This window comes from Haemorhous mexicanus, chromosome 7, assembly GCF_027477595.1.
Source record: "Haemorhous mexicanus isolate bHaeMex1 chromosome 7, bHaeMex1.pri, whole genome shotgun sequence".
Taxonomy (NCBI): Eukaryota; Metazoa; Chordata; class Aves; order Passeriformes; family Fringillidae; genus Haemorhous; species Haemorhous mexicanus.
Window position 1 is genome coordinate 15,776,901 of NC_082347.1, and position 26,438 is coordinate 15,803,338.

The 26,438-nt window shown below is 38.5% G+C and overlaps 1 protein-coding gene across 4 annotated transcripts; it reads left to right on the forward strand.

The window, feature by feature from the left end:
• Positions 1–1,562: 1,562 nt before the first annotated feature.
• Positions 1,563–25,418, forward strand: OPN4 (opsin 4). Of its 4 annotated transcripts, none has more exons than XM_059851195.1 (13): positions 1,593–1,910; positions 8,515–8,657; positions 10,560–10,693; positions 11,860–12,063; positions 13,792–13,963; positions 14,821–14,985; positions 17,517–17,624; positions 18,764–18,944; positions 20,479–20,625; positions 21,121–21,189; positions 21,627–21,662; positions 22,497–22,682; positions 23,468–25,418. In XM_059851195.1, the coding sequence occupies exons 1-12, from the start codon at positions 1,884–1,886 to the stop codon at positions 22,680–22,682; spliced, it is 1,572 nt and encodes a 523-aa protein (XP_059707178.1). In that variant the 5' UTR covers positions 1,593–1,883; the 3' UTR covers positions 23,468–25,418. The 4 variants fall into 4 exon arrangements, with proteins under 4 accessions (XP_059707179.1, XP_059707178.1, XP_059707176.1 ...); XM_059851193.1 differs by having other exon boundaries at positions 1,593–1,702; positions 1,779–1,910; positions 22,497–25,418; XM_059851194.1 differs by having other exon boundaries at positions 1,593–1,702; positions 1,812–1,910; positions 22,497–25,418.
• The last annotated feature ends 1,020 nt before the right edge of the window (positions 25,419–26,438 follow it).

A 26,438-nucleotide genomic window follows, 5' to 3' on the forward strand; every position in this document is an offset into this window, starting at 1 on the left:
TTGTGGCTTTCTGTAATGATATCTCCTGACTAGTAGTAAAATGCAAAATTATCTTCCAAAAAGGTTCTGTCCCCAAAATGTCCAACACCATTGTCTGCTGCAGCATCCTTACAGTGCAAGCACTGTGCATGCACAGAGAGGTGGATTTGGAGTTCACATTAATGTCTTTTGAAGTTCGTACATTAATGTCACATCCACCATTGCCCCGATATTCATCTGTCTGATGTCACACAGAGAGAAGAAGAGAAGAGCACACTCTACAAAGTGACCATAGAATCTCAGGCATTGGCAAAGATGAAACTAGTCAGTGGATCAGCCACCTCAGGGTGCAGTTCTACCACAGCTGGTTTAAATCTGGCTTGGTTGCATCTACCAACACTGCAGGGCAGGGACACTCAATGAAATCTCTCTGCCTTTCACAATGGACCTGCTAATAATTATTCTTGGGGTTTGAGAGCCTGTAGAGTCTAAGAAGTGTTTCTGCTGGTTAATGTTCAGCGGCCTGGTGACAACAAGGATTGCTTCCCTCCTTAAATGACTATCAAGGGAAACTGCAACACTATAGGTGAGTGCCTTTCATTAGAGGCACAGCTCCCATTCACTCAAAGAAATGCAAGCCTTCAGTTTATGGTTAGGTACTGCAGGTGTTCATTTAAGGAAAGGTACATGGGCAGAGCTGGGGGAATGCAGTTCCCACCATTACTAACCCAGTCTTCTCACAAAGGCTTTCCAGTAACAGTTCACACCATCTATTTTTAATACCAACTGCAGTGAAGCTAATAGCTTGCATCAGGGTCATTTGGACAGTGGGTAGAAGGCCTAAACTCTGTGATACTTAGGCTGTAGTATTTGCTAGAAGAGCTTTTTCACACACTGTGCCTAATTCTCTGTTGCAATTAAAGTTCACATTACAACAGTAATGGGCCTTCAACTGGGAATACAGCAATTCATGTCTTTGCACAGTGGAAAGTAAAGCCAGATTTGTGTGAATGAGAATCCGTTCATGTGTACCTAAACACAATTGAAAAGAAAACAAGCAACTCTTGTTGAAACAGATGGATATTTTCTGTTTTCTACCTAAGGTATTGTGTGGGGTGTTTTGTTTTGTTTTTTAACTACAGACCAGAAAAGGATGATGTCAGGGTTTATCCCTATGTTTTGTTTATTTTTAGAAGTAGACCAACAAACAACCATGACCTTAATTCTACAAGACAGAAGTGCATACAAGCACATTGTTAAATATCAGAATCTATTTGGGTTCTGACAATTTCAGCAGAACTGTTCACATGCATCTTCTTTAAAAACAGACTACAAAACTAACTCACCAAAATGGTGAAAAAGAACTGTATATTTAAGACAGATTGAACTCCACCTTTTAACTTCTTTGTCTTCATACAAAGATAGTGTGGGAATAGCATTACAATTCAGACATAAATTGGTCAAAGGCAAAAAACAGGTACCAGCACTTTCAAGTGAGCAGCAGTTTTATACTGTCATTAAAGAGAAGCTGGAATCAGATGGAACAAGCTGCAAACTGGGCATGTGCAGACTCTGCCCTCTCCAGTATTTAAATGAAAGCCGCTGCTGCTGCCCTTTGCTGAGCTGATAATGGACTGAAGCAATCTGAACGTCGAGTGAGAAACTCTGCACTGGATCTCACACCATTCCAAAGAATCCAATAACCTGCTTCACACACACAAAGGTAAAGTGGCTGACTTAAATTCAGAGGACAGCTCTTTCTTGGTTTTTGCTTAGATTTTGTTCCCCTGAATAATCAGCCCATTCAGAAGGGGATCTTTTTTCCCTCTGAGGACACCAAGAGCACGGGAACTGTGGAGTCCCTCAATGCATGGAATGACTCGGAAGCCAATGCCTACACATGGATGGATATGCTTCCTAGAGCCCCAACAGTAAGTGTTTTCTGTCACTTAAACTGTGGCATGTAGATCTCTGGCAAGGCTGGCATTTATAGGACTGTAAATGGACAGTTAAGGAGCATGTACACGTTTTATGCTGTAATGCAATAATGACATAACAAAACCTTTTAAATCTTATTTTTATTTCTTTAACTATTTATTTAATGCAGAAAGGGCTGTACAAGCAGTGTTTTTCAGCAGAGTTGCATGGGCAGAAGACAGGCAGGAATGTCTAATGGCAAAATGCATCAAATATGTTGCAAACTATCAAAACAAGATGTTCTTGTATGTTAAACTGCTGTTTAGCAGTTCAAACACAATGCTCCCTTGTGTTGTTATTCAGGGCGGAAATCCCCATCATTTCTGTAATAATCTGTAAGTGCAGTGGAGTGCTTATGTAAATATTAAAAGAGTTATGTACAGTTACCCAAGAAAGTTTTTTGGAAGGTTTTCTCAGGTAAGTCCTATCAAAGCTCTTTCTGAGTTTTTATACACTAAAGAGAGACATTTTCCTTGCAAGTGTGAAAGTGAGAATCTGTTGTGATGACACTTCAGTATGGAATTTTTTGGGTTTGCTAAAAATTTTCTCTGTCCCTCCCCACACGCCTGAACCAAAGGAGTTCAGAAGTCCTCTTCCTGGCTGTGTCTCTTAGAATATTAGTAGGACTACAGGTTCTGTTCATGTCCTGTTTTTACTGAAGTCTGTTTAAAAGTTTAAAATGAAAACACAAACCAACCTAATTTTTCAAGTTTTTAAAATCTATTTTTTAATAAAACCTGGATATCTGCAGTATGTTGCAGAAAAATAAACAAGGAAGTGTCCTGAGCCAAGGCACTTGAAAAACTAAATGAGATGGATAACATGTGAAAAACGATAGCGGAACATAGCAGGGAGGGAGAAAAGGGACTGGAGAGTGCATGGCAAAATGGAAAAGGATTCTGGGGACACAGTGATTTACGCTGGAAAATTAAAAATTCCATGGTCTGTTGAACAATCTCATTAGCTGTCCCTTTCCTCTCCCTAGGTCAAGTGTCTGTATCACCAAAATTTTGCATTTTAGCTTGACACAAAGACAGGCTTAAGAAGTTTCAGGAGTGAAAGCAGTGTGTGCTGCTTGTGGCTGAGATTAAATCCGGAAGACAGGATGCAAAATCTGCTATCCAAATTGCTCAACAGGGCAAGCATCATCTATGGAAAGCCCTGCTGTCTACTGGAAAGAGGGCTTAGCAGTTAGCGTCACCCTGCTGAAACCATAATTGAGGGGGATTACTCTCCTCTCTGTGCTGCCTGTCATCACAGGGCAAGTGCCCACAGAGGCCAGCTCAGAAATCAGAGAAAGGACCTGGAAAGGAAAAGAAGTGCTATCAGTTGTTTGAGGCCTCTTGTAGGTAGCCAGTACAAACACCACACGAGGAAACCCAGGAAATTACAGTGTTTCTGGTCAGATAGTTTTGCTAAATTATGTAATTTGTTGTAATGTAAAAGGCCTAACACTATCATTGGTTGTATAAGTCACACTGTGTAAATAAGTGGCTTCCTTACCTGATAGTAGGAAAATTAGGAACAAAGAAACTTGTTACATTGCCAAAGTTCATGTTAGACTGCCAAAACTTGCAGTGTTTGGAACTAGGTTTTCTCCTATTGTAACATTCTTCCTGCAAATCCAGTGCCTACAGTTTGAAGTTACATGAATTCATAAAAGACACCACATAGCACTCCTATTTCCCTCCCCCCCTTTTGTTGTCTTGTTTTACACCAAATTAGATACAATCCTTCTGCCATATTCAGGCAGAAGTAGCTGAAAAAATGTCTTTGACATAGTTTTTTTCTGCTCCTGGCTTTAGAATTGATGTCATACAAATCAATCAGAATCAGCACTGAAATATGTTCAAATGCCCAAATGACCTCATGAGGATTTCTTCTTTCCCTGCAGCTATAACTAAACCTGATCTTATACTCTTGCCATGGTGAGACTGTGAGGAGTGACCTAGATCAGATATTATTTACTATGAGTATTTGCTTGCATGGCCTTGCTCCTACCATCATCACTGTTAGCTTTAGTAGGACCTAAGAAATAAACATCTCCAAGCGAATGGTACTTAAGTGATATGATTTTATTTTCTCACTCTGAAAATGAACAGATGTTTTTTCTCAGTAATAGTTGAATTCTATTCTTGGGATGTTGTCCTTTTATCACTTATACAGAAATACTTTTCTCATGCTGTGGGGATGTGTGTTGGACTTTCAAAAATGGTATATCTTCAACTAGAAGTTATTCAGAGGTTAACTGGTTTGGTTCATTTGGGTTTTTTTATTTAATCAATTAGGAAGTAATTATTTAGAAAACATTCTCTTTAGGAAAGTGTATGATAAATGGATTCCCAAGACAAAACAGATACAGGCATCAAATATTCCTGGGTTTAATATCTGATCTAATCTTCCTTGTGACCTGGACAAACCACTTAGGAATTGTGGTTTTGGTTTGTATTGCAAAGGAGTTCCTTCATCCTTTCAACTGTCCTCAGATTAGCGTCATGGAAGGTCTTGACAAACTTTATAGTGAAATACAAGTTCTGCCCTATGTGCCTTAATGAATCTGCCCCATGGCTGATTAATTTCTACTCCTTTGCTTGCACCAAGCCTTAGTCTGCCTCTTCCTAAAGAAGCAAGTTGGTTCCTCCGATTGTCCCTCAAAGAAGAATTCTGCCTCCCTTGCAAGCAGCTGTGGCAGCAGGTCATAAATATAGAATAATGAGGCTCCATCTTATGCTGCAGCAAGGATTTAGATATATTTATCTATAAAACATTTGCTTTTCTCCAGACTCCTAGAATGCATTTCAACTTTTTGAGTCACAGGCAAGTTTGCTGCAAGAAAACTGAAAACACAATTCTGTTTTAGCTGTTTTGTTGGAGGTGGTAGACAAATATTCCTTTAGGGAAAACAGTGAGCATTTTAAGAAGGCAAACTTCATTAAACCTAGCTGCTTCCCTCTAGTGCTGCCACAAGGACACACTTAAACCTGCCAGAAAGAAACATACTGACATAGAGCAACTCCATAACTTGACTCTGCATCTATTGAGGCAAATGACAGAGTAGGATTTAGCAAAGGATTACAACTATATATGGAGGATTAAAATTTATGGAGGACTAAGATTTTTCTTTCCAATGGATAATAACACTGTTTTAGGGTACAAGCAATTATTAAGGCTCTTCTTAAAATTAAATTCCCACATCACTGTTTATTATGCACATTTGGTATATCTATAAAATGCCCAGCCCTGGCTAAAGGAAGGCTGGTGTTTTGTCAGGGATGCTTGTCTAAACCAGTGTGGCACTTCTTAAATTGATTCTGCAAAACTACAGTGTAAATAAATAATAAATGATATGCCTTCCAGAGATTAAAAACATGAATTCTTACACAGGTCTAGCAAAAGGCCTGTTTTCATACAAACCCAAACAAAGTTATAAAACATGCTTTTAATCTTGACTAAAGGTTGAGAGAGTTGGGTTTGTTGAGCCTGGGGAAGAGATAGCTTTGAGGAAACCTTAGAACACCCTTTCAGTACCTGAAGAGACTACAAGACAATTCGATGGGGGAATTGTACAAGGACATAGTGGTAGAACAAGAGGTAATGTGTGCAAATCGGAAGAGGGTAGGTTTAGATTAGATATTAGGAAGAAATTCCTTACTGTGAGGATGTGAGGTTCTGGAACACATTGTCTACAGAAGCTGTGGATGCCCCATCCCTGGGAATGTTCAAGGTGAGGCTGGATGGGGCTCTGAGTAACCTGGGATTGTGGAAGGTGTCCCTGCCCATGGCAGAGGTGTTGGAACTAGAGGATTTTTAAGGTCCCTTCTGACCTAAACCATTCTATGATCCAAGACCCTCTCCCCAGGGCTGCTCCCAATCCCTTTTTCACCCAGCCTGTATTTGTGCTTGGGATTGTCCTGACCCACACGGAGGACCTTCCACATGGCCTTGTTGAATGTCATGAGTTCTGCATGGTCTGACCTTTTAACCCTGTCGAGGTCCCTCTTCAGCATGGAATCTCTTCCCTCCAGCATGCTGACTGCGCCACACAGCTGGGTGTCATCAGCAAAGCTGCTGAGAGTGCCCTCAATCCCACTGTCCATACTGCCAACGAAATGTTAAATAGTGCCGGTCCAAATATCTTCGTTACGAGGTGTTTATAGAAAGAAGGCTGAACAGAAAACATGCAAGTGTATTATCATTGCAATTGAAATAGTTGTCCTTTGAGAATACTCTGAACAAGTGCTACAATATAGATTGCAACAGGGGGATTTTTATTCTCCCCTGCCAACCAAGTACTTTACTGTGTGATGATAACAGAAGACAGAATAAACAGGGCTAATGCACTGGAGAAACTAAATAGAGAAAAGCTTTGGGAATTATCTGATTTCTTGATTATCCTGCTGACCTGATTTTCTCAAGCACTATCTTTTTCTCCCTGTTCTTTCTTTTGATTCCTGCAGAAGACACAGGGCTGAACTTGATACAGGCACGTATTTTTGTCTTCTACTATGGAAGCTGTGTGTATGTATGCAACTTAGTGATGGATTTGAAGTGCTTAGGCCTGATCTAATGCCTTCTTGATCAACTGGTACCTTTCTTTGACATAAAAAAAAATAATTGTACTTCTAGTGAAAATAGTGAAACTACTTTTTTTTTAAATAATTGATTTTTATGTCTTAGAGAACAGCCGAGTTGTATCCTCTGGTAAAAATCCAAGGCCTACATGAAGACCACACTAAAATGTGAATTTATTCCTTTTGACACACACCTTTTCCTGATTATATATGTAGTTTCATAAGTTATGCCCTAGCACCGCTCCAGTATAAATATTATTCTTTTATTTTTTCTCAGACTTGACACTTGTATTGATTCTGAACTTGTTTCATTAATGAATAAGTGATTTTAGTCTTCTATTTTCCCTTAACTAATTTTGCCTCTCGTGATTTCTCTGTGTATTTATATTTATCTTTCAAATTTTTCCTTGTTCTTAGTGCTGCACAAATTTAATTCACATTAAAGCTTCTTCAATCTATTCTTCGTAGCCAAAACAAGCTCCTTCAGTTGCTTCATTTCTATTACATTAATCTAGTTCTGATTAAATGGATAGCTATAGGGAAAAAACATCAGAAATCTCTATTCCACTAATAATCATAATAACTCTCTGCAGAACAGCTGTTTAAAAATGTTCTATCCACAAGACTAAGGAGAAATAAAACCAACCCAAACCAAAGAACACCTGATCTTATTTACTTGAAAGAGTTTTATCTCACTCTCCCTATCCACTTGCTATTAGTATGGGATTATTTTTGTTAGTTAGTTTACTGGCAGCATGTTGAGCACAGCAATTTCTAGCTGGGCAAAATGCCCACTGATGTTAATGATGTTATGCCAACTTCCACTTTGCTGCAGGAACCTGAACCATAAATGCTATGATACTGTCATTCAGTGTATCAAACTTAACATTTTGCTCCAATTACAGTAACAGCCAGAACTACATTTTCTTTCTCTAAGATCAGAGTATTTGTCCAGCATTTCATTGCCACTAATGCAGAGACCCAGGGAGTGCGCTCTGGTGGTTGAGGATTGCTGTGGGCAGAACTTGAGAACACAAAGCAATCTCATCCAGAATTCCAGGCACTCCTGGGGCTCACCTCTTGCTACTGACACGTTGGTTTTAAATCCACACTGCCTGCAATAACCTCAGCCCAACCTCACAGATGTATTCAGAAGTAATGTCCACCTCTATTGTCCAAAAATATACCCATTTCCAATGCTGCAATCTTCAGACTTGGCTGCTGAATTCTGCTGTGAGTTATTAACTGATTAAGACACAAATGCTTCAATCAAGTGGTTTATGGAATACTTCCCAGAGAGCAAAATACGTTGGTTCAGGCAGACCAAAACTGGTGTGGAAAGCAGGCATAAGGTAGAAAGGATTCGTGGTTTAGTTTTTCTGATCCTTAATTTAGTTTCCAAAAGACTCTTGTTCAAGCTGCCAGGCTTTTGGTAATCAGTTCTTGAGGGCAGCTCAACATGCGCTCTCATTCAGTGGGAAAAATGAAGTGGCCATACTGCTAAAGGAGTAAATGCCTGTTTATCCATAGAACATTTCTACTTAGAGGAGAAATCATCTAGCCCTTGATGCCAGAGGACAACTGAAATCGTACTTCACAGGTACAGAAACTTTCCTGAAATTAAATCTATAGGAAGCTTACTTCTTGTTAAATACTGTGTTACCTGATATCAGATGCAAAAAGAGACTGGTCCCCTCCTGTCTCTTTTTCTCCTCTATATCCTTATTTTTCTTTTGGAAGAGAATAGGTTGCTTTTCTTCACCAAAATTCTAAATTGACAGTAAGTATACATCCTTTGCCCTTTGCACTGATGATGGCATTTTTATGCCCCAAAGATGATCAACAGTAAATGGAATTTGAATTTATTCTGACTTTTTTTGCTTGTTGTCTTTTTGCATTCTTGACCATTTTCCCTTCTAGAGACACACATGCCAGCTTGTTCAGAAAAGTTTGGCAATATACCTATGACCTCTTATTTGCTCCACAGAAGATGACAGTGCAAGATATTCCTCGTGCCTTTCCCACAGTGGATGTCCCAGATCATGCCCATTATACAATTGGAGTTGTCATTCTTATGGTGGGGATTACAGGAACTCTGGGTAATTTCCTGGTCTTCTATGCTTTCTGCAGGTACCTTTCTTTTGAATGTCTTTTTAAAATATTCAAATGTATCAACTTGAGCTGTATCCTGTGTGCTGCAAACACAGTCCAGGAATACTGTCAGACTTCTTCTCTGGCTGAGAAAAATGCACCAAGAGACAATGCTGTAGGAGAGGAGTGGCAACCTGCCATTTCCCTCTGACTTCTTTCCATTAACCACAGCCATAGCAAAACTGTTAGCAAGATTTTAAAGAACCACCCAGATATTCCAAGCTATAGAAATGCAACCAAAGCAGAAATGTTACAATGAATTTTTTTCTACTGGCTGTGTCTGTATTGAACTGATGGGCTGGTTTGCACCTCTGTCCCACACAAATCTGCTCTATTTTAGATGTTTTCTTCCTCCTGTTTCTTATTAGTCAGTTTCTTTCTTCCCCTCTGTTCATTAGTGGCCATGTCCCACTTTTTTCACATTTCCCAACACTTGGCTTGTTTCTTTTTAACTAAAGCCACATTCCAGCTTTTCTATCTGAGAGAAATTGGATCTCTGACAACAATGTCATATGCTCACCATTCCTGTTCACTCCTCATTCTGTGTCTGATTTGTCACACTGGAGCAGAGCATTGACATGATGTTCAAACCAGTGAACTTCTACTATGTGATTGGTCTTTAGGCACAAATGTAATAAACCAAAAAAACAGCAACAAATTATAGGCTCATTTGGCTGTGTTAACTTAGATCAGTGGAGTGTAGATGGACGTTGTCTTGGTCTCAAGCCTGTATTTATGGGCAGTAGGTTTCAGCATATTCATTCAGAGTAGAATGGCATACTTAAGTGAGAATGGCAGTGGCCTTGAGAAAAGGTGTTGGCATGCAGATCAGATATGTGAGGATGAAGTACATAAACCAGCTTAGCTTTTTGGATGGTCCCATACAGGAAATCCAGCTATGGCACTTCCACTTCAGGACACAGCTTGTCTTCATTTGAAAGTGATATGAAGACAGAAAGGGATACTGATAGCTAAGTAACAAGTACATCAGAAATTCAGAAAACAGTTTAGGTGCTTACAAAGCAGCCTCAGGTAATGACAAACGATAAGAGACCAGCTGCCTGAAACAGAAATGTGTTCAGTGACTTTGCAGACCACAAACAAATACAGACAACCCATAAGCACCTACTAATAATACCTCCTTGCTCCTAAATTGACAGAAAGGGGATGGTGGTCCTAGTGATTGATTCTGGACCAGTGCAAAAAACCATGGTTTATTCATCTATTTTTCTATTATGTCTAAGACTGAAATTGAAAAATAAGCTAAGTAGTTACACTGAGCCCCAAAGTAAAGAGCTCTTGGCTTAGTTTTTATGTGTACCCTTTAAAACATGGTACTTTAATATTATGAATAACAAAAGCAGGCAGAATACACTGAAGGCTGCTTATTGCTCCTTTAAAGACAGAGTCTGGGCCAGTGAAATGAGTGTCACAGAGAAGAACTGATGTAAAGCAAAGGGCTTGATGTGGTTCATAGTGAGTTTGCTTAATCCGTGTTAGGAAGCCACTGTTGATCTTATCAGCAGTGGAAAATGCATGTCCCTTCTCTTGCTTAACACAGCCCAGATCCAGACATCCATAGGGTACACGAACACTAACTTCCTGCTAATTGTGGGCATGCAGGGCACTGGTTAGAATATTTAAAGAACAGTGTGATTTATCCCCATCACTGAGATGGTTATCAAAGCAATCCTGTAAAATGCACAGGAGTATAAGGGTGTAAAACTGGGCCTTGCTTGTTTTCCCTCATGAGGGAAACAAGAAGCACTCTGCTTTAGCTTACCATAGAGTGTTTCTTGGGATTTGTGAGCTCACAGGAAGGAGTAACAGCATAATTAACAGTGCAGCAGTGTTTAGCAACATTTCTTCTGATCTCTGTAGGAGTAGGAGCCTTCAGACTCCCGCCAACACACTCATCATCAATCTAGCTATTAGTGACTTCCTGATGTCCATTACACAGTCTCCAGTTTTTTTCACCAGCAGCCTCTACAAACACTGGATTTTTGGTGAGAAAGGTTTGTATATATTCTTTCTAAGATTTCACTATGTTTGTTCTTACCATAGTGGCAGTTCATCTATCTACCCTCAGGTACTCTTGCAATATTTCTCAACATTGTTTCAGTGTTGACACAAAAATTTCTTTGAATATTGTGTCAGTGTGCAATAAATACACTGCTATCAGGAGAGGAAAATTACATTAATGAGACAGATGCAAAGGCTTCACTGGCAACATGAGGCACAGCACTAATCTTCTTTCCAGTGTTCTCCCTCAGTCACCTCATGACTTAGGTATCTGTCAGAGTCCTCTGACAAAGAAGCACTCTCCCTCGGCACACTGGCTTAAAAGCCCTTCCAAATAACCTGCTCTGGGACTTGCACCTGGCATAGTGAGGCAAGAAAGCCTAGAAATTCTGATTTTTTACAAGAGAAGTTTTACACTTCCTGTGTAGTAAGAAAATGTAGAAAGAAGGTACTTTGATTCTTCCAATATAACTGTTGTAAGATGATGACTAGTCTTTGCCTCTTGAACCGGTACTGACAGAAAGGAAACTCACAGAAGTAAAATTGCTATTTTGATCTCTGATGACCAAAAGCATATTTTTATTTTACTTCCATTAAGTGCTTATTTACATACAGGTTAAAACTAATCCAAACCACTGCTTTTAATCATTAGGTTGTTTGAACAATTAAAATCACTCATTCATGTATTCATAGTCTGAATATTTACTTCAGCTAAATTACTCATTAATGTATTCATATTTACTTCAGTTTTGCTGCCCTTGAGATATGAACAGTACCAAAGTAACTATATCCCATTGTTAAGCAAAACAGCTGCTTCTATGGGACCTGCAGTAAAACTGGAGTTAAATGAGATATTAATGGACTGCTGAAATGATCCCACTAGAAACACCAGAAATCAGTGAGTGAAAATATGTTAAGTATCACTGTCTTCAGCAATTGAAGCAAACAAAATCTTTGAAGTTTATCTCCATGGATAATGTAATTAGCAAGACAGACAGCAGCTTTGAGGTAGCATTATAACTGCAGGAAAACTCAACTTTCACTGCTTTACAAATTACAGAAGACATTAGTTCATTAGAAACACAGACTTGAACTCTCCTAGAAATAATTAGCACAGGTAGATTAATTTCACTGCTACTTCTGTCATCTTCATTGCAAGGCTGTGAGCTGTATGCCTTCTGCGGAGCTCTTTTTGGCATTACATCTATGATCACTTTGATGGTGATTGCCTTGGACAGATATTTTGTCATCACTAAACCTCTGGCTTCTGTTGGAGTGACGTCAAAGAAGAAGGCCCTAATAATCCTGGTAGGAGTCTGGCTGTACTCTTTGGCTTGGAGTCTCCCACCCTTCTTTGGATGGAGTAAGTGAACTGGAATAAAACTTTTTTGCCCTCATAGTCTTGGATTAAAGACCAGTTAAAGGTACAGAAGAGGGTTGAATTGATGGCGGCACTTTTCCTTAAGCACATTACTGGCTGCATAAAGAACAATAGATAAATTCATGGCCAAAATTTATGAAGAATACGCCTGTTCATTATCCCATGTCTGCTTCCATTGAATCAAATTTAACAATATATGAGTTAAATAAATGTATTTGTGTTATTTCTGATTAATTTTCCTCCCCAAAAGTGCTGTCTTAAGACAGCAGTGGCAATCTAATTCTTTTCATTCACATAGAAGAGTCTGAGCATTTGTGCCAGGAGATCTTCAGTAAGTCTTGCCTGTGTTTTGGATGGACAGACTGCTCTTGGTGTTGCCCACATTCTCCATTCACTCATTGGTGTTGTCACTGGCTTCCAATAAGCATGGCATTTAGTAGTAGCTAAAATGCCTTTGTAAATGTGGATTTTACACATGGAAATTGCAACATTCATACAGCACCTTGATCACTGCAATTTGTGACAAAGTGAGTTTCTGTTATTCTTCCTCATTGGAATCTGCCTCACTACCACTGTTTATTTCCTGAGGATCATCAATTGCAATCACTAAGTTAGAAAGAACTCATTATTCAAAACCCCAGCCCACCATTATGTTCCCTAATTCCAGAAGAGAATGTGTTTGCCTACTGAGATGAGAACATAGACATGTTTGACTAGTAAAGGATGCAACAACCAACTCAGGTACTGAGTAGAATTTCACCAGGGTTTTGTTTTTGTCATATTGTTGCTATTCTGGTCCCCCTAAGCATGAAGCATGCTTAAGCAGGCAAGCTGCAATACTGGCAGAAGCAGTCTTTGGTTGAGTGAGGAGCTGTTAGAATAACAAAATGACAATACAGCCTTAGATTATAGATCTTCAGTTGAAGAAGGTGGAATAATTGCTTGAAGGGTGTTATTATCTTGTAATTAGATTGTAATAGTGCCCACAGTATGAACTCTCACACTGTAATTAGATGCATTTGAGAACATCTGGTGCAATATTTTTAAGAGCGGAACAGAAAATATCAACGCAAACAGTTAAAATTAAAATTCCAAAGTAAAAAAACATTGCTATTGCCAATTTATTTACTTAACAGTTTGAAACAGTTCCTTTACAGATAATCTATTTTGTTTTCAGGTAGAACATTAGGTATGTATGAATTTTTTTTTTCTTCTTCTTCTACTCAGCTTTACTTCATGACAAAATGATTCGGTCTACACAATAAATCTTTCTCTTTTGCCCAGTAAATTTTTCTTATCTGCACATGCTTAGAAAAGTGGTACCTAGAGCAATTGGTTTGACTCCTTAGGAAGAAAGCAATTTGACAGGAAATGGAGATATTTAAAAACAATACAGGTCTGGTCCCAGACCCAAATAAGTATTTGAAGAGATTCCATTTGACTATGATGAGTTTTAAACAATGTTCAAGACTGAAGCAAAATTACTCAGTTTTCTGAAGCCTGAGACTGCTAAGCATAAATACTATAGGGAAACAAAATAAAAGAAAATATAAAAGTTCTTTACATGAAGAATTTTTTATCCTTGTAAACCCTTTTTTCCTTTTCAGAGAATAGGACTAAATCCCATGTTATTCTGAGTATCTTCTCTAACTTCTGCACTCAGAATAACATTTACTTCATGGTTTATACCTTCCCTGTCTTCCTTTCTAGGTGCATATGTTCCTGAGGGTTTGCTGACTTCCTGTTCCTGGGACTACATGACTTTCACACCATCAGTCCGTGCCTACACAATGCTGCTTTTCTGCTTTGTCTTTTTCATTCCTTTGATTGCTATCATATACAGCTATGTCTCTATCTTTGAGGCTATCAAGAAGGCCAACAAGTAAGTAGCCAGCAGTCCTAAATTTTTGTCCTTGTGCTTAAGTGACCGTTTGTTTTCTTAAAACAAGGAGCAAAAGAACAGAAGAAATTTGGGACTAGTTTCTCACATTTATTTTGTAAGCATAACTGAAACAGAAAATCAAACAAGAATTCTGTCAATAGTCAACATGGTAAGACATGAATCTTAGAAGGGCTATTCCTGAATTTAGGCCTGAGCTTATCAGTGTATTATCTAATGACATAGAAAAGGGTACAGAAATTAACCAAACAGAATAAAAACAAAAGGGACCTCAGAAACACCTAATGACAGTGCATCAATAACCATTTCACAGAAAAATAGATGGAATTGAGCTATAAATTTAAATAAAAAAGGAGATTAAAGATTTAATAGCAGGACTCTGAAACAAAAAGCTATTGCTTTAAATGTAAAGGGCAGCCTGCCACTCCATGTGCCATCTGTGGATACCAGTCTCGTAGATCCCAGTGGATCTGGTCACTTAGCTCAGAAGTACAAAGTGACAGCAAGATAGCAAAACAGACCCAGGGAAGCAAAGACTCGTCTAAGTGTCTTTAACTCAGCATTATTCAGTTGGATTGAATACCTGCTTTACGTGGAAAATCTTTTGGTACTTTTCTGCTATTTTTTTTTCATTGAAGCACCTGTGGATTTTGCCATTGATTAGTGCAACAAAAGTACATCGAACTGGAAAGCATGGCCTACATACTTGCAATAATGTGCAATAAAATGCATGAGTTTTAGCCTAAAGTAGCAGAATAATAATTGTTGTCCCACTTAATGAAGCTATAAGCTCACCTCCCTACCTTTGTATTTTGCTGTTGTATGTTTATTTTCCCTAGGTCTATCCAGACATTTGGATGCAAACGTGAAAACAGACGGTTCCAGAAACAGTATCAGAGGATGAAAAATGAGTGGAAGATGGCCAAAATTGCTCTGATCGTCATCTTGTTTTTTGTCATTTCCTGGTCACCATACTCTGTTGTTGCTCTGGTAGCTTTTGCTGGGTAATTATAAATGTATCAGCAAAGCAATATTCAGTGAAAGCAGATGTGGAATTGTAAAAGACAGATGAAAGTCTAAAATACTTGTCACATTTGACCTCTGAACCATGTCCAAAACATTCATCTATTTAGGACTGGTATTTAACAAATGGGGCACATGCGGATTGATTTTTTTTTCTCTAGTTTGACTTTAAGAAAAATTTTAAAAAAGAAAAAGAGAGAGAGAGAAAGAAAACAAGAATATTATTACTAGCAACATAAACTGCCATGTTGAAGATTTCTGAATGCATTCTCTATGCTAGGATATTTGAACTAGCTGAACTTTATTTAGCACCAAAATGCTAAATAAAGCACTGCATAAAGATCCTCCCAGGGGTTGATTCTCCTTTTTTTCTCTACTTCTTTAATATGCAAAAATATATTCTTTTTTTTTGTGTTACATCAAACTGCTAAAATTCCTTACATGTATAAGCAAGTTCAAAATTAGTACATACATGTGTTAGGAGCTTTTTGATGCTGGATATAAAAGATCATAAATATAAATCATGAAAGTATGTTCTTCATCTATTTAATTGTCAGCATTTCATACAGTAATTTCAACAGAAGCATGACAGCATTAAAACACATAGCTTGACCCCAGATAGTTGATACAATCCAGACATAAGTAATGGATTGCGAATCCAGATGCCTTGGCTCCGTGGGATTATTTCTCCCACCTTAAGATGTGAATTTTCCTGTGCTTCAGTTTAGCCTCTTTAAAATGTCTGTGACTATCTCTTTTAGGAAGACTTGTCACCTACACAATCTCAACTGGATGATTCCCATGACAGTACAAAACACTTCTCTTTTTATTTTTCAAGTCAGAGATAAAAAGTAGGTTTTCCTAAAATTGACACACAGCTCAAATTTACTTACTGTGGAGCATTTTGGGAGACAAGGGTGATTTTTGTTTCACACCCAAGAAAGAGGCCGCTGCAGGGCTTCGTCTCAACTGCTGAGAAAGGCAGTTTCCTAAACATAGCACTTCTAAAATCTTAGGTTTAAGAAGAAAAACAAATACTGAGAGAAGTGGATCCTCTCCCTTTGTATGCAGGCAGGTGATTCTCAGCTCCAATGAACATTTTCTACATGAAGATAAACACATTCCTCACTGAGAAACACAAATCCTTTGCATGCGTCCTAGTGTCCCATTTCCTGTCAAAGGGGAACTTAGTGACATGTGATCAGTTAGACACAGAGGAGCAGCAAGGAGACAGAGAAATGAAGCATAGCTACCTTGCAGTACTCTAAGAGACCTAAAAGAAAATCAGTTAGGAGATGCTTTAAGCTGACCACTTTGTAGAACTGTTGTGTACAATTCATCATCTGCCTTAGGAGGATCAAGTACCTGCTGAACTTGACTTCTGCTCCATGTCTCACACTCTGAAAAATCTGAACAAATTAACAGTTTTATAATTCTGCAGTATGTTAGAAATTAGCATTTTTGAATTTCCCTTATAAAGATATCTGGAGAGCGACATAGCTTCATTCAGATTTTTTCCATTTCTGAGCAATGTCTTTTAGGTAATCCTACTGTGATTTTTCAGATTAATAGACCAAGCCTAGATGTCTTCTGTGAAATTTTATTGCAAGGGACTCAGATAAAATCTTGCTGCATGCTACATATGGGAGGTAGACATGGAGTCTGTGGCTATAGTCTTGGACTCAAGACAACTCATCTGATGGAGCAACAACATATGAAAAAGGAAGGAAGAACCTTAATTCCTTTAGGAAATATTTTGAATGGGGAGTAGTGAGCTAGCACACAGTCGTGCTCACTAATATTTTTGGTCTACAGGTTGCGTTTTCTGGGAATTATTAGTTTAAACACAGGAATTATTAGTTTAGACTGAAGGCTTTGCCAGTCTTTGTTTCTGTTAGCTGAACTCTCCATCAGCCTTACCAAAGCATTGTCTCAGCTCAGGGTCAAAATCTCCATTCCAGTAAGGTCACATTGTATGTTATCCAGAATATGTGAAGATTTATACCTCTAACCAATATTTTTAAAGTATGATCAGGAGAAACCATGTTAAATATTGTACATAGAGAATATCCTTATCAGGGAAAAGCCTTAAGAGGTGAAATGGCACCTCAACAGGCAGCTGACAAAATGGTTCTTATACTGCAATTGACAAACCATTTCCACCTCATCACAGAGCATATATATTCCCATAGTATTATAAGAAATTTCCTCACCAGGATGGTAAGGCCTTCTTAAAGGCTGATATTGTCCCTAGGTTAAACAACACGTGAATTACCACAATCCTGAGTCATAGTAGTGAAGTACTGCCAGAGAAGCCCCAAGAAAATCATATTTCTCAGAAATCCAATTAGACTGATGTTGATCTTTACAGGCAAATGATGTAGAAGTTGTTCTCTCACTGCTTTGGTACAGAACTTCTCATTAGAGCCTTAAAGTCTGTCTTGCCACTGTATAACTGCATAGACAATGCAGAACTCAGTAGTAAATATATGATGTGTTTGCATCACTCTAGGTATTCCCACGTCCTAACACCTTTCATGAATTCCATACCAGCTGTGATTGCCAAAGCTTCTGTCATCCATAACCCCATCATTTATGCCATCACTCACCCCAAATACAGGTAAGTTCGCTCTTACAAGCTATGTTTAATATAGCAAAGAAAATCTGAGAGTAAATTTGTCACTTTTAGGTCTAGTACCCGAACTCTCCTTCACCTCTCATTTTAACTCTGTAGGACAGCCTTGCCCTCCCCAGGAACACTCTTCAATGCCATAGAAATGTCAGAATTTGTACTTGGAACAAACTCCTGAACAGATGGTAGAGATGTTTATGGATACTGATCTGTATTTACCTATTGCATGATAAAAGATGAAAACCTTTCCATCCCAAAGGAAAGCACCACGCATTTTTAACAGTCTTCATGAGAGGCAGACATTGGGCAGTGTTGTAAATAGCACTTTGTTACATTAACCAGGCCAGTGAGAGAGGCAATCCAGTGAACCAAACCACCTCTTCCCTGTTTTGTGAATCCTCCTCGCGTTTCTCAAGGCTTTCATATTTCAGGTAGTATTTCCTCTGACAGGTAAAATGAAGGGTCATTGCCACTCCAAGTTCAGATGCAGGCAGTGAGATTTGACAGATGGCAGCAATGCCACAGATATCAGCCTATCTGTTGTTTCGCCACTTACAAAGACCTGCTGAGGAACTGAATAGAGAAGAGGTGGGCAGGAACATCTTCATGGGGAAGGAAGAGGAAAGCTAGGCCAGAGTTTCCTAACGCTGCATATGAGCAAAGTAACAAAGTAATATAAATGCACATTCTGTACAACTCTATAGATAGCCAGCAAACAGATGTGTAAGAGGAGCTAGAATAGCTGCTTAGGGGAAGATTAAAATCATTCATTATGTAGTACTTCTGCGAGGTTCAGTTTAAAGGGACAGAATTTTATTTTTGGCCTGATTAAGCTGAAAGCAGATAAAACATTGTTTTAATAGCTCCCTTCAGTTCCAAAAGTTATATTTTAATGCCCTTATCCCTGCCAAGCAATAAATTTGAGTTCTGCAGAACACTGTGAATAAGTGATCTTGCAGGGTGATTGTATATGAGATATCTGATATCTGGAAAACTCTTTTTGTACCCAGTAATTTTCCAGTCCATGCAGCATTAGTTCATCTCTCTAAATAATGCATTGTTTATGATGATTGAATTTTTGTGCTAACAGAAAAAAAATCTGACTGGTTCTACCTCTAATCCACTAGAAGAGCCATTGCAACATATGTTCCTTGCCTTGGACCCCTACTGAGAGTTTCTCCTAAAGACTCACGGTCCTTCAGCAGTTACCACTCCTCCAGACGAGCGACAGTAACCAGCCAGTCTTCTGAGATAAGTGGGCTGCAGAAAAGAAAAAGGAGACTGTCTTCTCTCTCTGACAGTGAATCAGTAAGGAGACACTTCTCATACACCCATTTTTAATTGCAAAGCAATTCATCTTCATATAGAGTCCTTCCAAGTGGTATATTCTTTAGATGAAATGCATTACGGTGCTTGTTATAAAAGCTCCAGAGAAAGTGGAGGTAAAAAGCAAAATTAAAGACAGAAGGCTAAGTGTAAAAGCAGAATGTAGATAATTTTCTTCTTGATGGTTGGTGACAATGCAGGAAGAGTGGAAAGATGGAACAGGAATTTGAGAAAGTAAAGTGTTACCGATAGGAAAGGCTTTATAAAGCCTTACCTATAAGTAAGAATAAAGGTAGCATAGAGCTCAGTTGAAAGTCTGATCATACTTTTAGGTTGTGCTTGTCTCACCACAGATCTGCAGTCTGGACAAAGAAAAAGGAAACTGCTAGTCAGAAAATAGTTCTCTCTTGAAAGCAAGGTTGTAATGAAATAGATAATGCTTTCTGAAAATGGGATGTATTTGGAAACATATTAATCATCAGATTTAGACAAATCAGTAAATCCATTACAGAATCTTTCTCATGGAAGACCTCAACAGCTTGCTGCTGCCAATCTAAGTGGAAACAAATGTTTTAAACAGCAGCTGAAAACAGGGCAAGTATTTGGCATCCAGGCCCCTTCTGTAACTCAAAGTTATATTACTAACTAAATAGGCTTATTAGTTAGTTCATTGCAGTAATTTCAAACTAAATTTCCAAATAACTGAAAAGAAAAAAATTTCTTGGCAATTCTTTTTCACAGTCAGGATAACAGTTGTCTAGTCCAGCCAAGCGCTGAATTCTGACAGTTGTTTTTAACACTGACATTTCAATTTCTTTGCCCTCTCTGTTCCTTTGACTTCTCAGTCCAATCAAAATGAAATACTTCTGGCTGGTGGTCTCCAGTCAGGTAGATGGTTTTAAAACTGGCTAACAGAAAAGGAACATCTTTATATTGCATCTCTTACACTGCAAATCTTGATTGCTAAAAAAAACCAACAGACTCCCTCAGTAACATGGTTTTGTTTTCCCATTAATTGGAACAAAGTTTATAAACCCAGGACTCCTAACTGAAACAAAATATTTCTAAGGCACTGATTCTGCAGTCCTGAGACATTTGCTTCTATTTATTTCTGCTTCCACCCTAGACACTGTGGAAACTTTGGCCCTAATTCCTCCAACACCTGTGCTTCCTAAGTGGCTAGTACTGTGGAAACACTTTCTCCTTGGAGCTACAAGAGGCATCAGAGAAGTTTTAACAATAGATTGTAATGAAACATTATTTTCTTTCAAATTTTGCAGTGCATCCTGTGGAGGAAAAAAAAAAGTAAGCTGAATTTTAGATGCAAAAGAGTTGATAGTTTTATTTGTACTTCTTATAAGCAGACATTTTATGAAACTATATATGGCAGAACTTTTGTGAAATGTCTTTTATACAATGCCTGTCTCTTTTATGATTTCTGTCTAGGTAAAACTGGGGCAAACTGGATGAAAATCTAAAGGACCTAGAGTGAATGTTTTTGCTGTATTAATTTTAGGGCTGTACTGAAACAGAAACTGATACTCCCAGTATGTTCTCCAGACTTGCCAGAAGACAAATTTCCTACAAAACAGATGAAGATACAACTCAGACTAGTGATATAAGAGCCAAACTGACAAGCCAGGATTCTGGGAATTGTGGGAAGGTAATAGACTGTGTAATACCTAAATTCTCTAACAACTGACAAGTTAACAAATCTGCACATTGTACCATAATTAATCATGAAGGTTCCTGCCAAGAAGATGCGGATAACCTATGAGTTAACACAATGAATAATGACTTACAGGCTGTAAAAGGTCATCAGCTTTTTATTCCCACCCTGGCTCCTTATTCAGCTGTCTTCATTGCATTTCTGCTGCTGTTTTAGAGAACTTAACATCTGTGTTTGGTTTTAAGTGTTTATTTAGTAATATTTGTCTTTCACTGCCCAAATTACTTGATTGTTCTTGGTTGTCCCACCATTTGTTACCAAAAGAACAAATATGGTAAAATGTAAAAAACAAGGCTATATTTAATACCTCACTGCTTTTCAGTCAGTCCTCTGCTGTCCTCTTTTTTCCCCTATGCATTTTGCGTATGTCAGATATTGTGACATACCTTTATGCCGTTTACATCTGTTTTATCTGTGTTCATTTTTCAGACAGCTGTAGATGCTGATGACATATTGATGGTGGAATTGAATGTCACAGAGTACATGGCTACACCTACTGTAAGAACTATTATTTTAATATTTGGCAACAAAAACTAATGACACTCCCAGTCCCTGAGCACAAATTAAGTTGGTTTTGAGATGCAAAAAATTACACAATATTCTCAGAACAATGCAGAAAACATGACCACAAAGGGTAAAACATTGCTGAAACTAAGCAGAAGTTGAACATAGGTATTACAGGATTCTTCTGAAGATCAGCTTCTTCAATGAACCTGAATATCTTCTTGAATTTAGTAAGTTCTCTAATGAGGTCTGTGATTTCCTTAGTGGAGCATGGAAGTATTAACTTTGTGCCATCTTTATATTACTAATTTATATGCTAAGCTGAGACAGCCATTTTGATGGTTCATACCTCTGAGACAGCCTTAGTCCTGTGGCAAGTACTGCTGTACAAAGTGATGTTGTTAACTAATGTTCTCTGTTTTGGGTTGCAGCAAACATCTAAAACATGCAGCTTGGAGGAAATCAAGGTCAGTTTTTGAAATATGCCATGTCACCTATTCAGTAAGATGTTGTATGTTGTATTAGTGTCTGTTTCTTCTTCATCTAACACAACTACAGCATATGGGTAAAAATATCTGACATCTCTCACAAGTGAGTCAACTTGTCTTAATTCTCAGCAGACAGGGAAATAAAAGCAAAGAGCTGACAGATGAAAACAAAGCAGCACTACCCCCAATGTAATACAAGCACCTTAAATTGTCTCTTTATTATTAGCAATGATCCATATGAGCTATTGTGAGTCTAATCCTAACTGATTTTTTGGTACTGTGCAAGTGACAGCTAATGCTGCTTATTGTCAAAAAATGCTAGTTAATGTTTCCCTCAATTTTTACCTCATTATGTAGTTTGCTTCCCCCTTCAAATTATCCATGCTGTTAACACTATATTTTACATTACCTCTTGCCCAATGACCCTAAGTAGTCCCTCTTTATGGAGAAACTCTTTACCTGATTGAATTCATGGGCTGTCTGAGCATATTCATGGTATTTCTGTTCATAGTTGAATGTGCTGTCATTAGCCTGGTCTTTCTTCAAAGTAGACCAGCACTTAAGTAGCAAATGCAAAGTCTTTAATGCTTTAATACATTAGTTTAACAGGTGGGGTTTTTTTTCATAAGTTATTAATGAAATATTTAAAAAATGTTCAGATCTACTTTTCCCTCCATAATTTAAGTTTGCTTTTCAGTCAGCCATGGGGAGTAGCAAAGTGATAAATATATGTCATTTTTAATAGATGATTCAATGGGATCTCCTTGTAGATGCTTGTGTTGTCCATTTCTTGTAAATCTTTGCATCCTTTAGAAAAGTGAGAGCCTGAACAGTATTGGACAAAGAAAAGGAGACTGTCACCAGGGATCATCTTCATCCAAGATACCCAGCATTACAATAACATGCAGCAGTGTCCAAGGAGTAGAGCTGCCTTCTAGATGCAACTCTGGTTTCCTGTACCCTAAATCCAGCAAGCAGAACAAGAAGTCCAGCAATTAAGTGAGTAGTACAAGCCAGAATATCACCTTAGCCAACAGCTCTGGAACAGCTGTGGACTGGCTGAATCCAGAATACCTTCCTAGATTGGTCTGAAATGCTCCTACAAAGACACAGCATAAGACAAGCAAGGATAAAAACATGCAGAGTGATCTTTTCAGCATCAGAACTCTCTCCAGTGGATCAGATCTTGATCTGAGTCACAATGTAATTTTAATATTTCTTCTTTATGCAGCTTATGAAAAAATTTCTTTCATTTGGATTTTACTCTGCTCACATACATTCCCACCACTGCACAGACCTTACCTAGAAATCTTCTAGGATTAACTTGAGAGGGAAGGGAAGTATAATATTCAAAACTGGCTTTGTTCACTTTATGTATTAACTTCAAAGCTATTACAGAGCTAAAGCTGAGAAATTTGGGGGGAAATGTACATTACTTCCTGAAGACTGTTTCTTCATTATTGTGAAGTTTCTCAACCAAATGTAAACTTAATTACACAGTCAGTGCCCCCTTCTCTCATTAATGACACATTTTCCCCCATTTTCTTCTACAATCCAATGAAAGGCAATGCACTTTAGCAGTAATTTGAAGTCTCATATCTTTATTTTAATTTCTGAGACAGGGAAAGAGAAAGGCGTAACACTTGAGGAAAAGACTATGGTCCTTTCCATACTTAGCTTCTTTTCCAACAGTGGCTTAAGAGATGATTTTAACCCATTCTCAGCTAACTTCCACTGAGCCATAGGGGATTATTATGAAATTCCTTCTGACTTTCCTTTAGCAGGTTTCATGAGAAGAATGCAGAATACAAAGCAATGTTTGTACTGAAATGTCTCATGGGTAAGTCAACACATCTGATTTCTGCAACTTCAAAGTTGTTTGCTCTTTGATGTGCTTTTCAAAAGTAAATATTGAGAGGACAAGGTTTAGTTCCCCAAAAATGGTTGTTCTAGAGATATATAAAATCCACATCATCCCTACTTTGGCATTTTCATTTTCCCCTTCTCTAAACAGCAGCATTTGTATAGCTGAGGGTTTTCTTCTACAGTGAATAAGTCCATGAGATTGTACTTCTTTCCCCTGAAGGAAAGGGTTCTATCAACAGTGACTTTCAGCTTTTTCCTGTTCTCTCTCCTAGTGCGTAAGAAGTGAATAAAATTCATTTGCAATTCATAGCACTTGGTCCAAAGTGGGGCTGAGCCAAAAAGACCAGGACACAAAGCACTATTGAAACCGTTCTTCCCCATAGACCCTCCAGCAGTTTTTCCTTTGGTTGCAATAAAGGAGGGAACCCAGCAAGCTATTTTTTGTCCTAAGTAAATAAATTCTTCCCTATGTCACATCAGAAGAAGCCATAAAATCAATAAAAATGTAATGAGCTTATTTTGAGGGGGGAAATCAGTGCGTTCCAGAAGGTCTGGGGCATTGTTTTGAAGTAAACTACAGGAAATTTCGGTCTATCTGAGGTTTAATAAAGGAAGGTTATTAAAACTAAAAATGAAGGTGATAATGACTTCTACAGCAGACAAAATGTTAATCATGAAAAAAGTGAGGCATTCAGGCTGGTAATAAACTGCCAAAAGAAACACACTGTTCAAAATCTACAGTGTTTTTATGTAAATGAAATCGTAGTCATCAGAGATGGAAAGGAGCTGTTACAGGCTCTCCCTCCACCTACCACAACAGGATATTGTCACCCAGCAGAAGACAATATCAAACTGATAATATATACAGCTAGCAGTAAGGAGAAAGAAGAGAGAAAACATCTTCAAACAGGAAACTTGTTTAAAATTATTCCTCAAGTCTAAGGGGTTCTATTACAACTTATTGCTGAGGCTTTTAAAAATATTTAAAAGCATGAAACATGTAATTCTTTCTTTGTCATGAAGGCCATTGACACTACTGAAGATGGGAAGAAACATTAGCAAATGCTGCCTGTTTCATATGCGTCACAAAAGACTGAAACTGTCAAGAAAATAGGTCTAACTCACACATGTTGTTTGATGTGTTAACAAGGAGTGTATGATATATGTCACTAATAGTCCCTTACTCCAGTCATGATTTTGTTCCAAGCAGTACTCTTCAAGACTGCACTCTGCACTCTTCTGCATTCCCTTCCACTTTTAGAGGGTATAAAAAGAATACTTCCATGGCTAGAAGAGCTTTACGAATCCACAGCATGTTGTTCTCTGTATCCTTCAACTCCAACATGTATTAGAGATTAGTTTGTATCTATAAAAAGAACTACAGCTGTTCATGCTCATCTACTTACAAGAGACTTGTAAAGCATATATTAATTAGGGAGAAATTGTTTGTGAGAACTTCAAAACCCTTGTGTGTACTCTCTGTGTAGCTAACAGCTTTGCCTTCCTTCACCTCTGCTATGTCTATAAAAACCATACAGGGGAAAGCCTACAAAATTCATCTCATCTGAATATCTCTACAAGTGGCTCCACACTGTAACCCCTGCGGCATTTGGAATAAATCATTATTAGTTCATATTTCATCTCATCCTAGCAGATTTATTTGTGTCCTGTATCCTCCACTTGGCAGCCATTCTCTTGGTTTTGCTGTCTCTCTACACCCTTCAACACAGATGACTGATTGGATTAAAATAATTTAGGACTGAGATGATTCACGTTTCACTTAAAGTCAACTGTACAGGCTGTTCTGCAGAGACTGCCTGTAGTTTACCATGCACTTGGACATGTTCCAGTGACTTGGAGTGTGACAGGACTAGGGCAAATCTGAGACACTTCCCTGTGGCCTTTGGTACTCCAGCAGCTGTTCACAGAGCAGGCTGCTGGCAAAAGTAATGGCAAGTGGTGCTGGGAGTTAACACACAGACTCTGCCCCTTCATGGGGGCACAAACTCAGGCTTGGGTCACCAGTGAAACTGTTTGGTCTGCTCATTCAAGCAATTCTGCAAAACTGCTGAGCAATTGGTCACTACTGCTGGACCTGCAAAGGACGTGCCAAGAGCCACTGTAATGAATGGCTGCTGCAAGCCAAGACTGAACGACTGCATAAGGCAGCAACCACATGTTGCCAATCTTTGCAATTTTCACATACAACCAGGGTCTTAGTCCCTGTGTTTTCCAGCTTATAATCATATTCCATGCTTTTGGAAACTTTTTTACACCCACCACTGAACTAAAAAGTGTCCTCATAGAATATGACATTGAGTATTGACATTTCACACATTCTCAAGTAAGACAGGATAGCAAATAGTATTTTCCTTGAAGTCATGTGCAAAACCCACAGCAAGCTTGACATTCAAAAGTAAACAAAGACACCTCCAATGCTTTTTTGGGTGTTTCTAGAGCTTTAGGGTATAACATGGGTAAGTCATCGTTCCCACAGGCGCCCATTTTCCTCAGGGTGCTTGATGCCATTTTTTCCTCAGGCCATCCCAAAAAGTGCTACCATATCCCTTCATCCTCTGATGCCTCAGTAGAAGGTGCTGCTGTCCCAGTAACTCTGACAGGGCACCCATCTGTCTCTGCTGCTGAAAACACCGCTGAGAGAGAGCCCTTATCTGCAATGCAGTGTTAGTATCACACTATGGTATTTCAGTGGCTGGTAACAAGTATCTCTGTTCAAACACCTGTGTTTGTAGCCTGGGATTTGCTAATGTCATAGGAATGTTATAAAGAGGTTTATATAAAAGCAGTCTTAAAACAAATAAATAAATTCTTATTAGTGTCATTCCAAGCAACTTTAGACATGAGCCACAATCCTGTACACTAAATGAT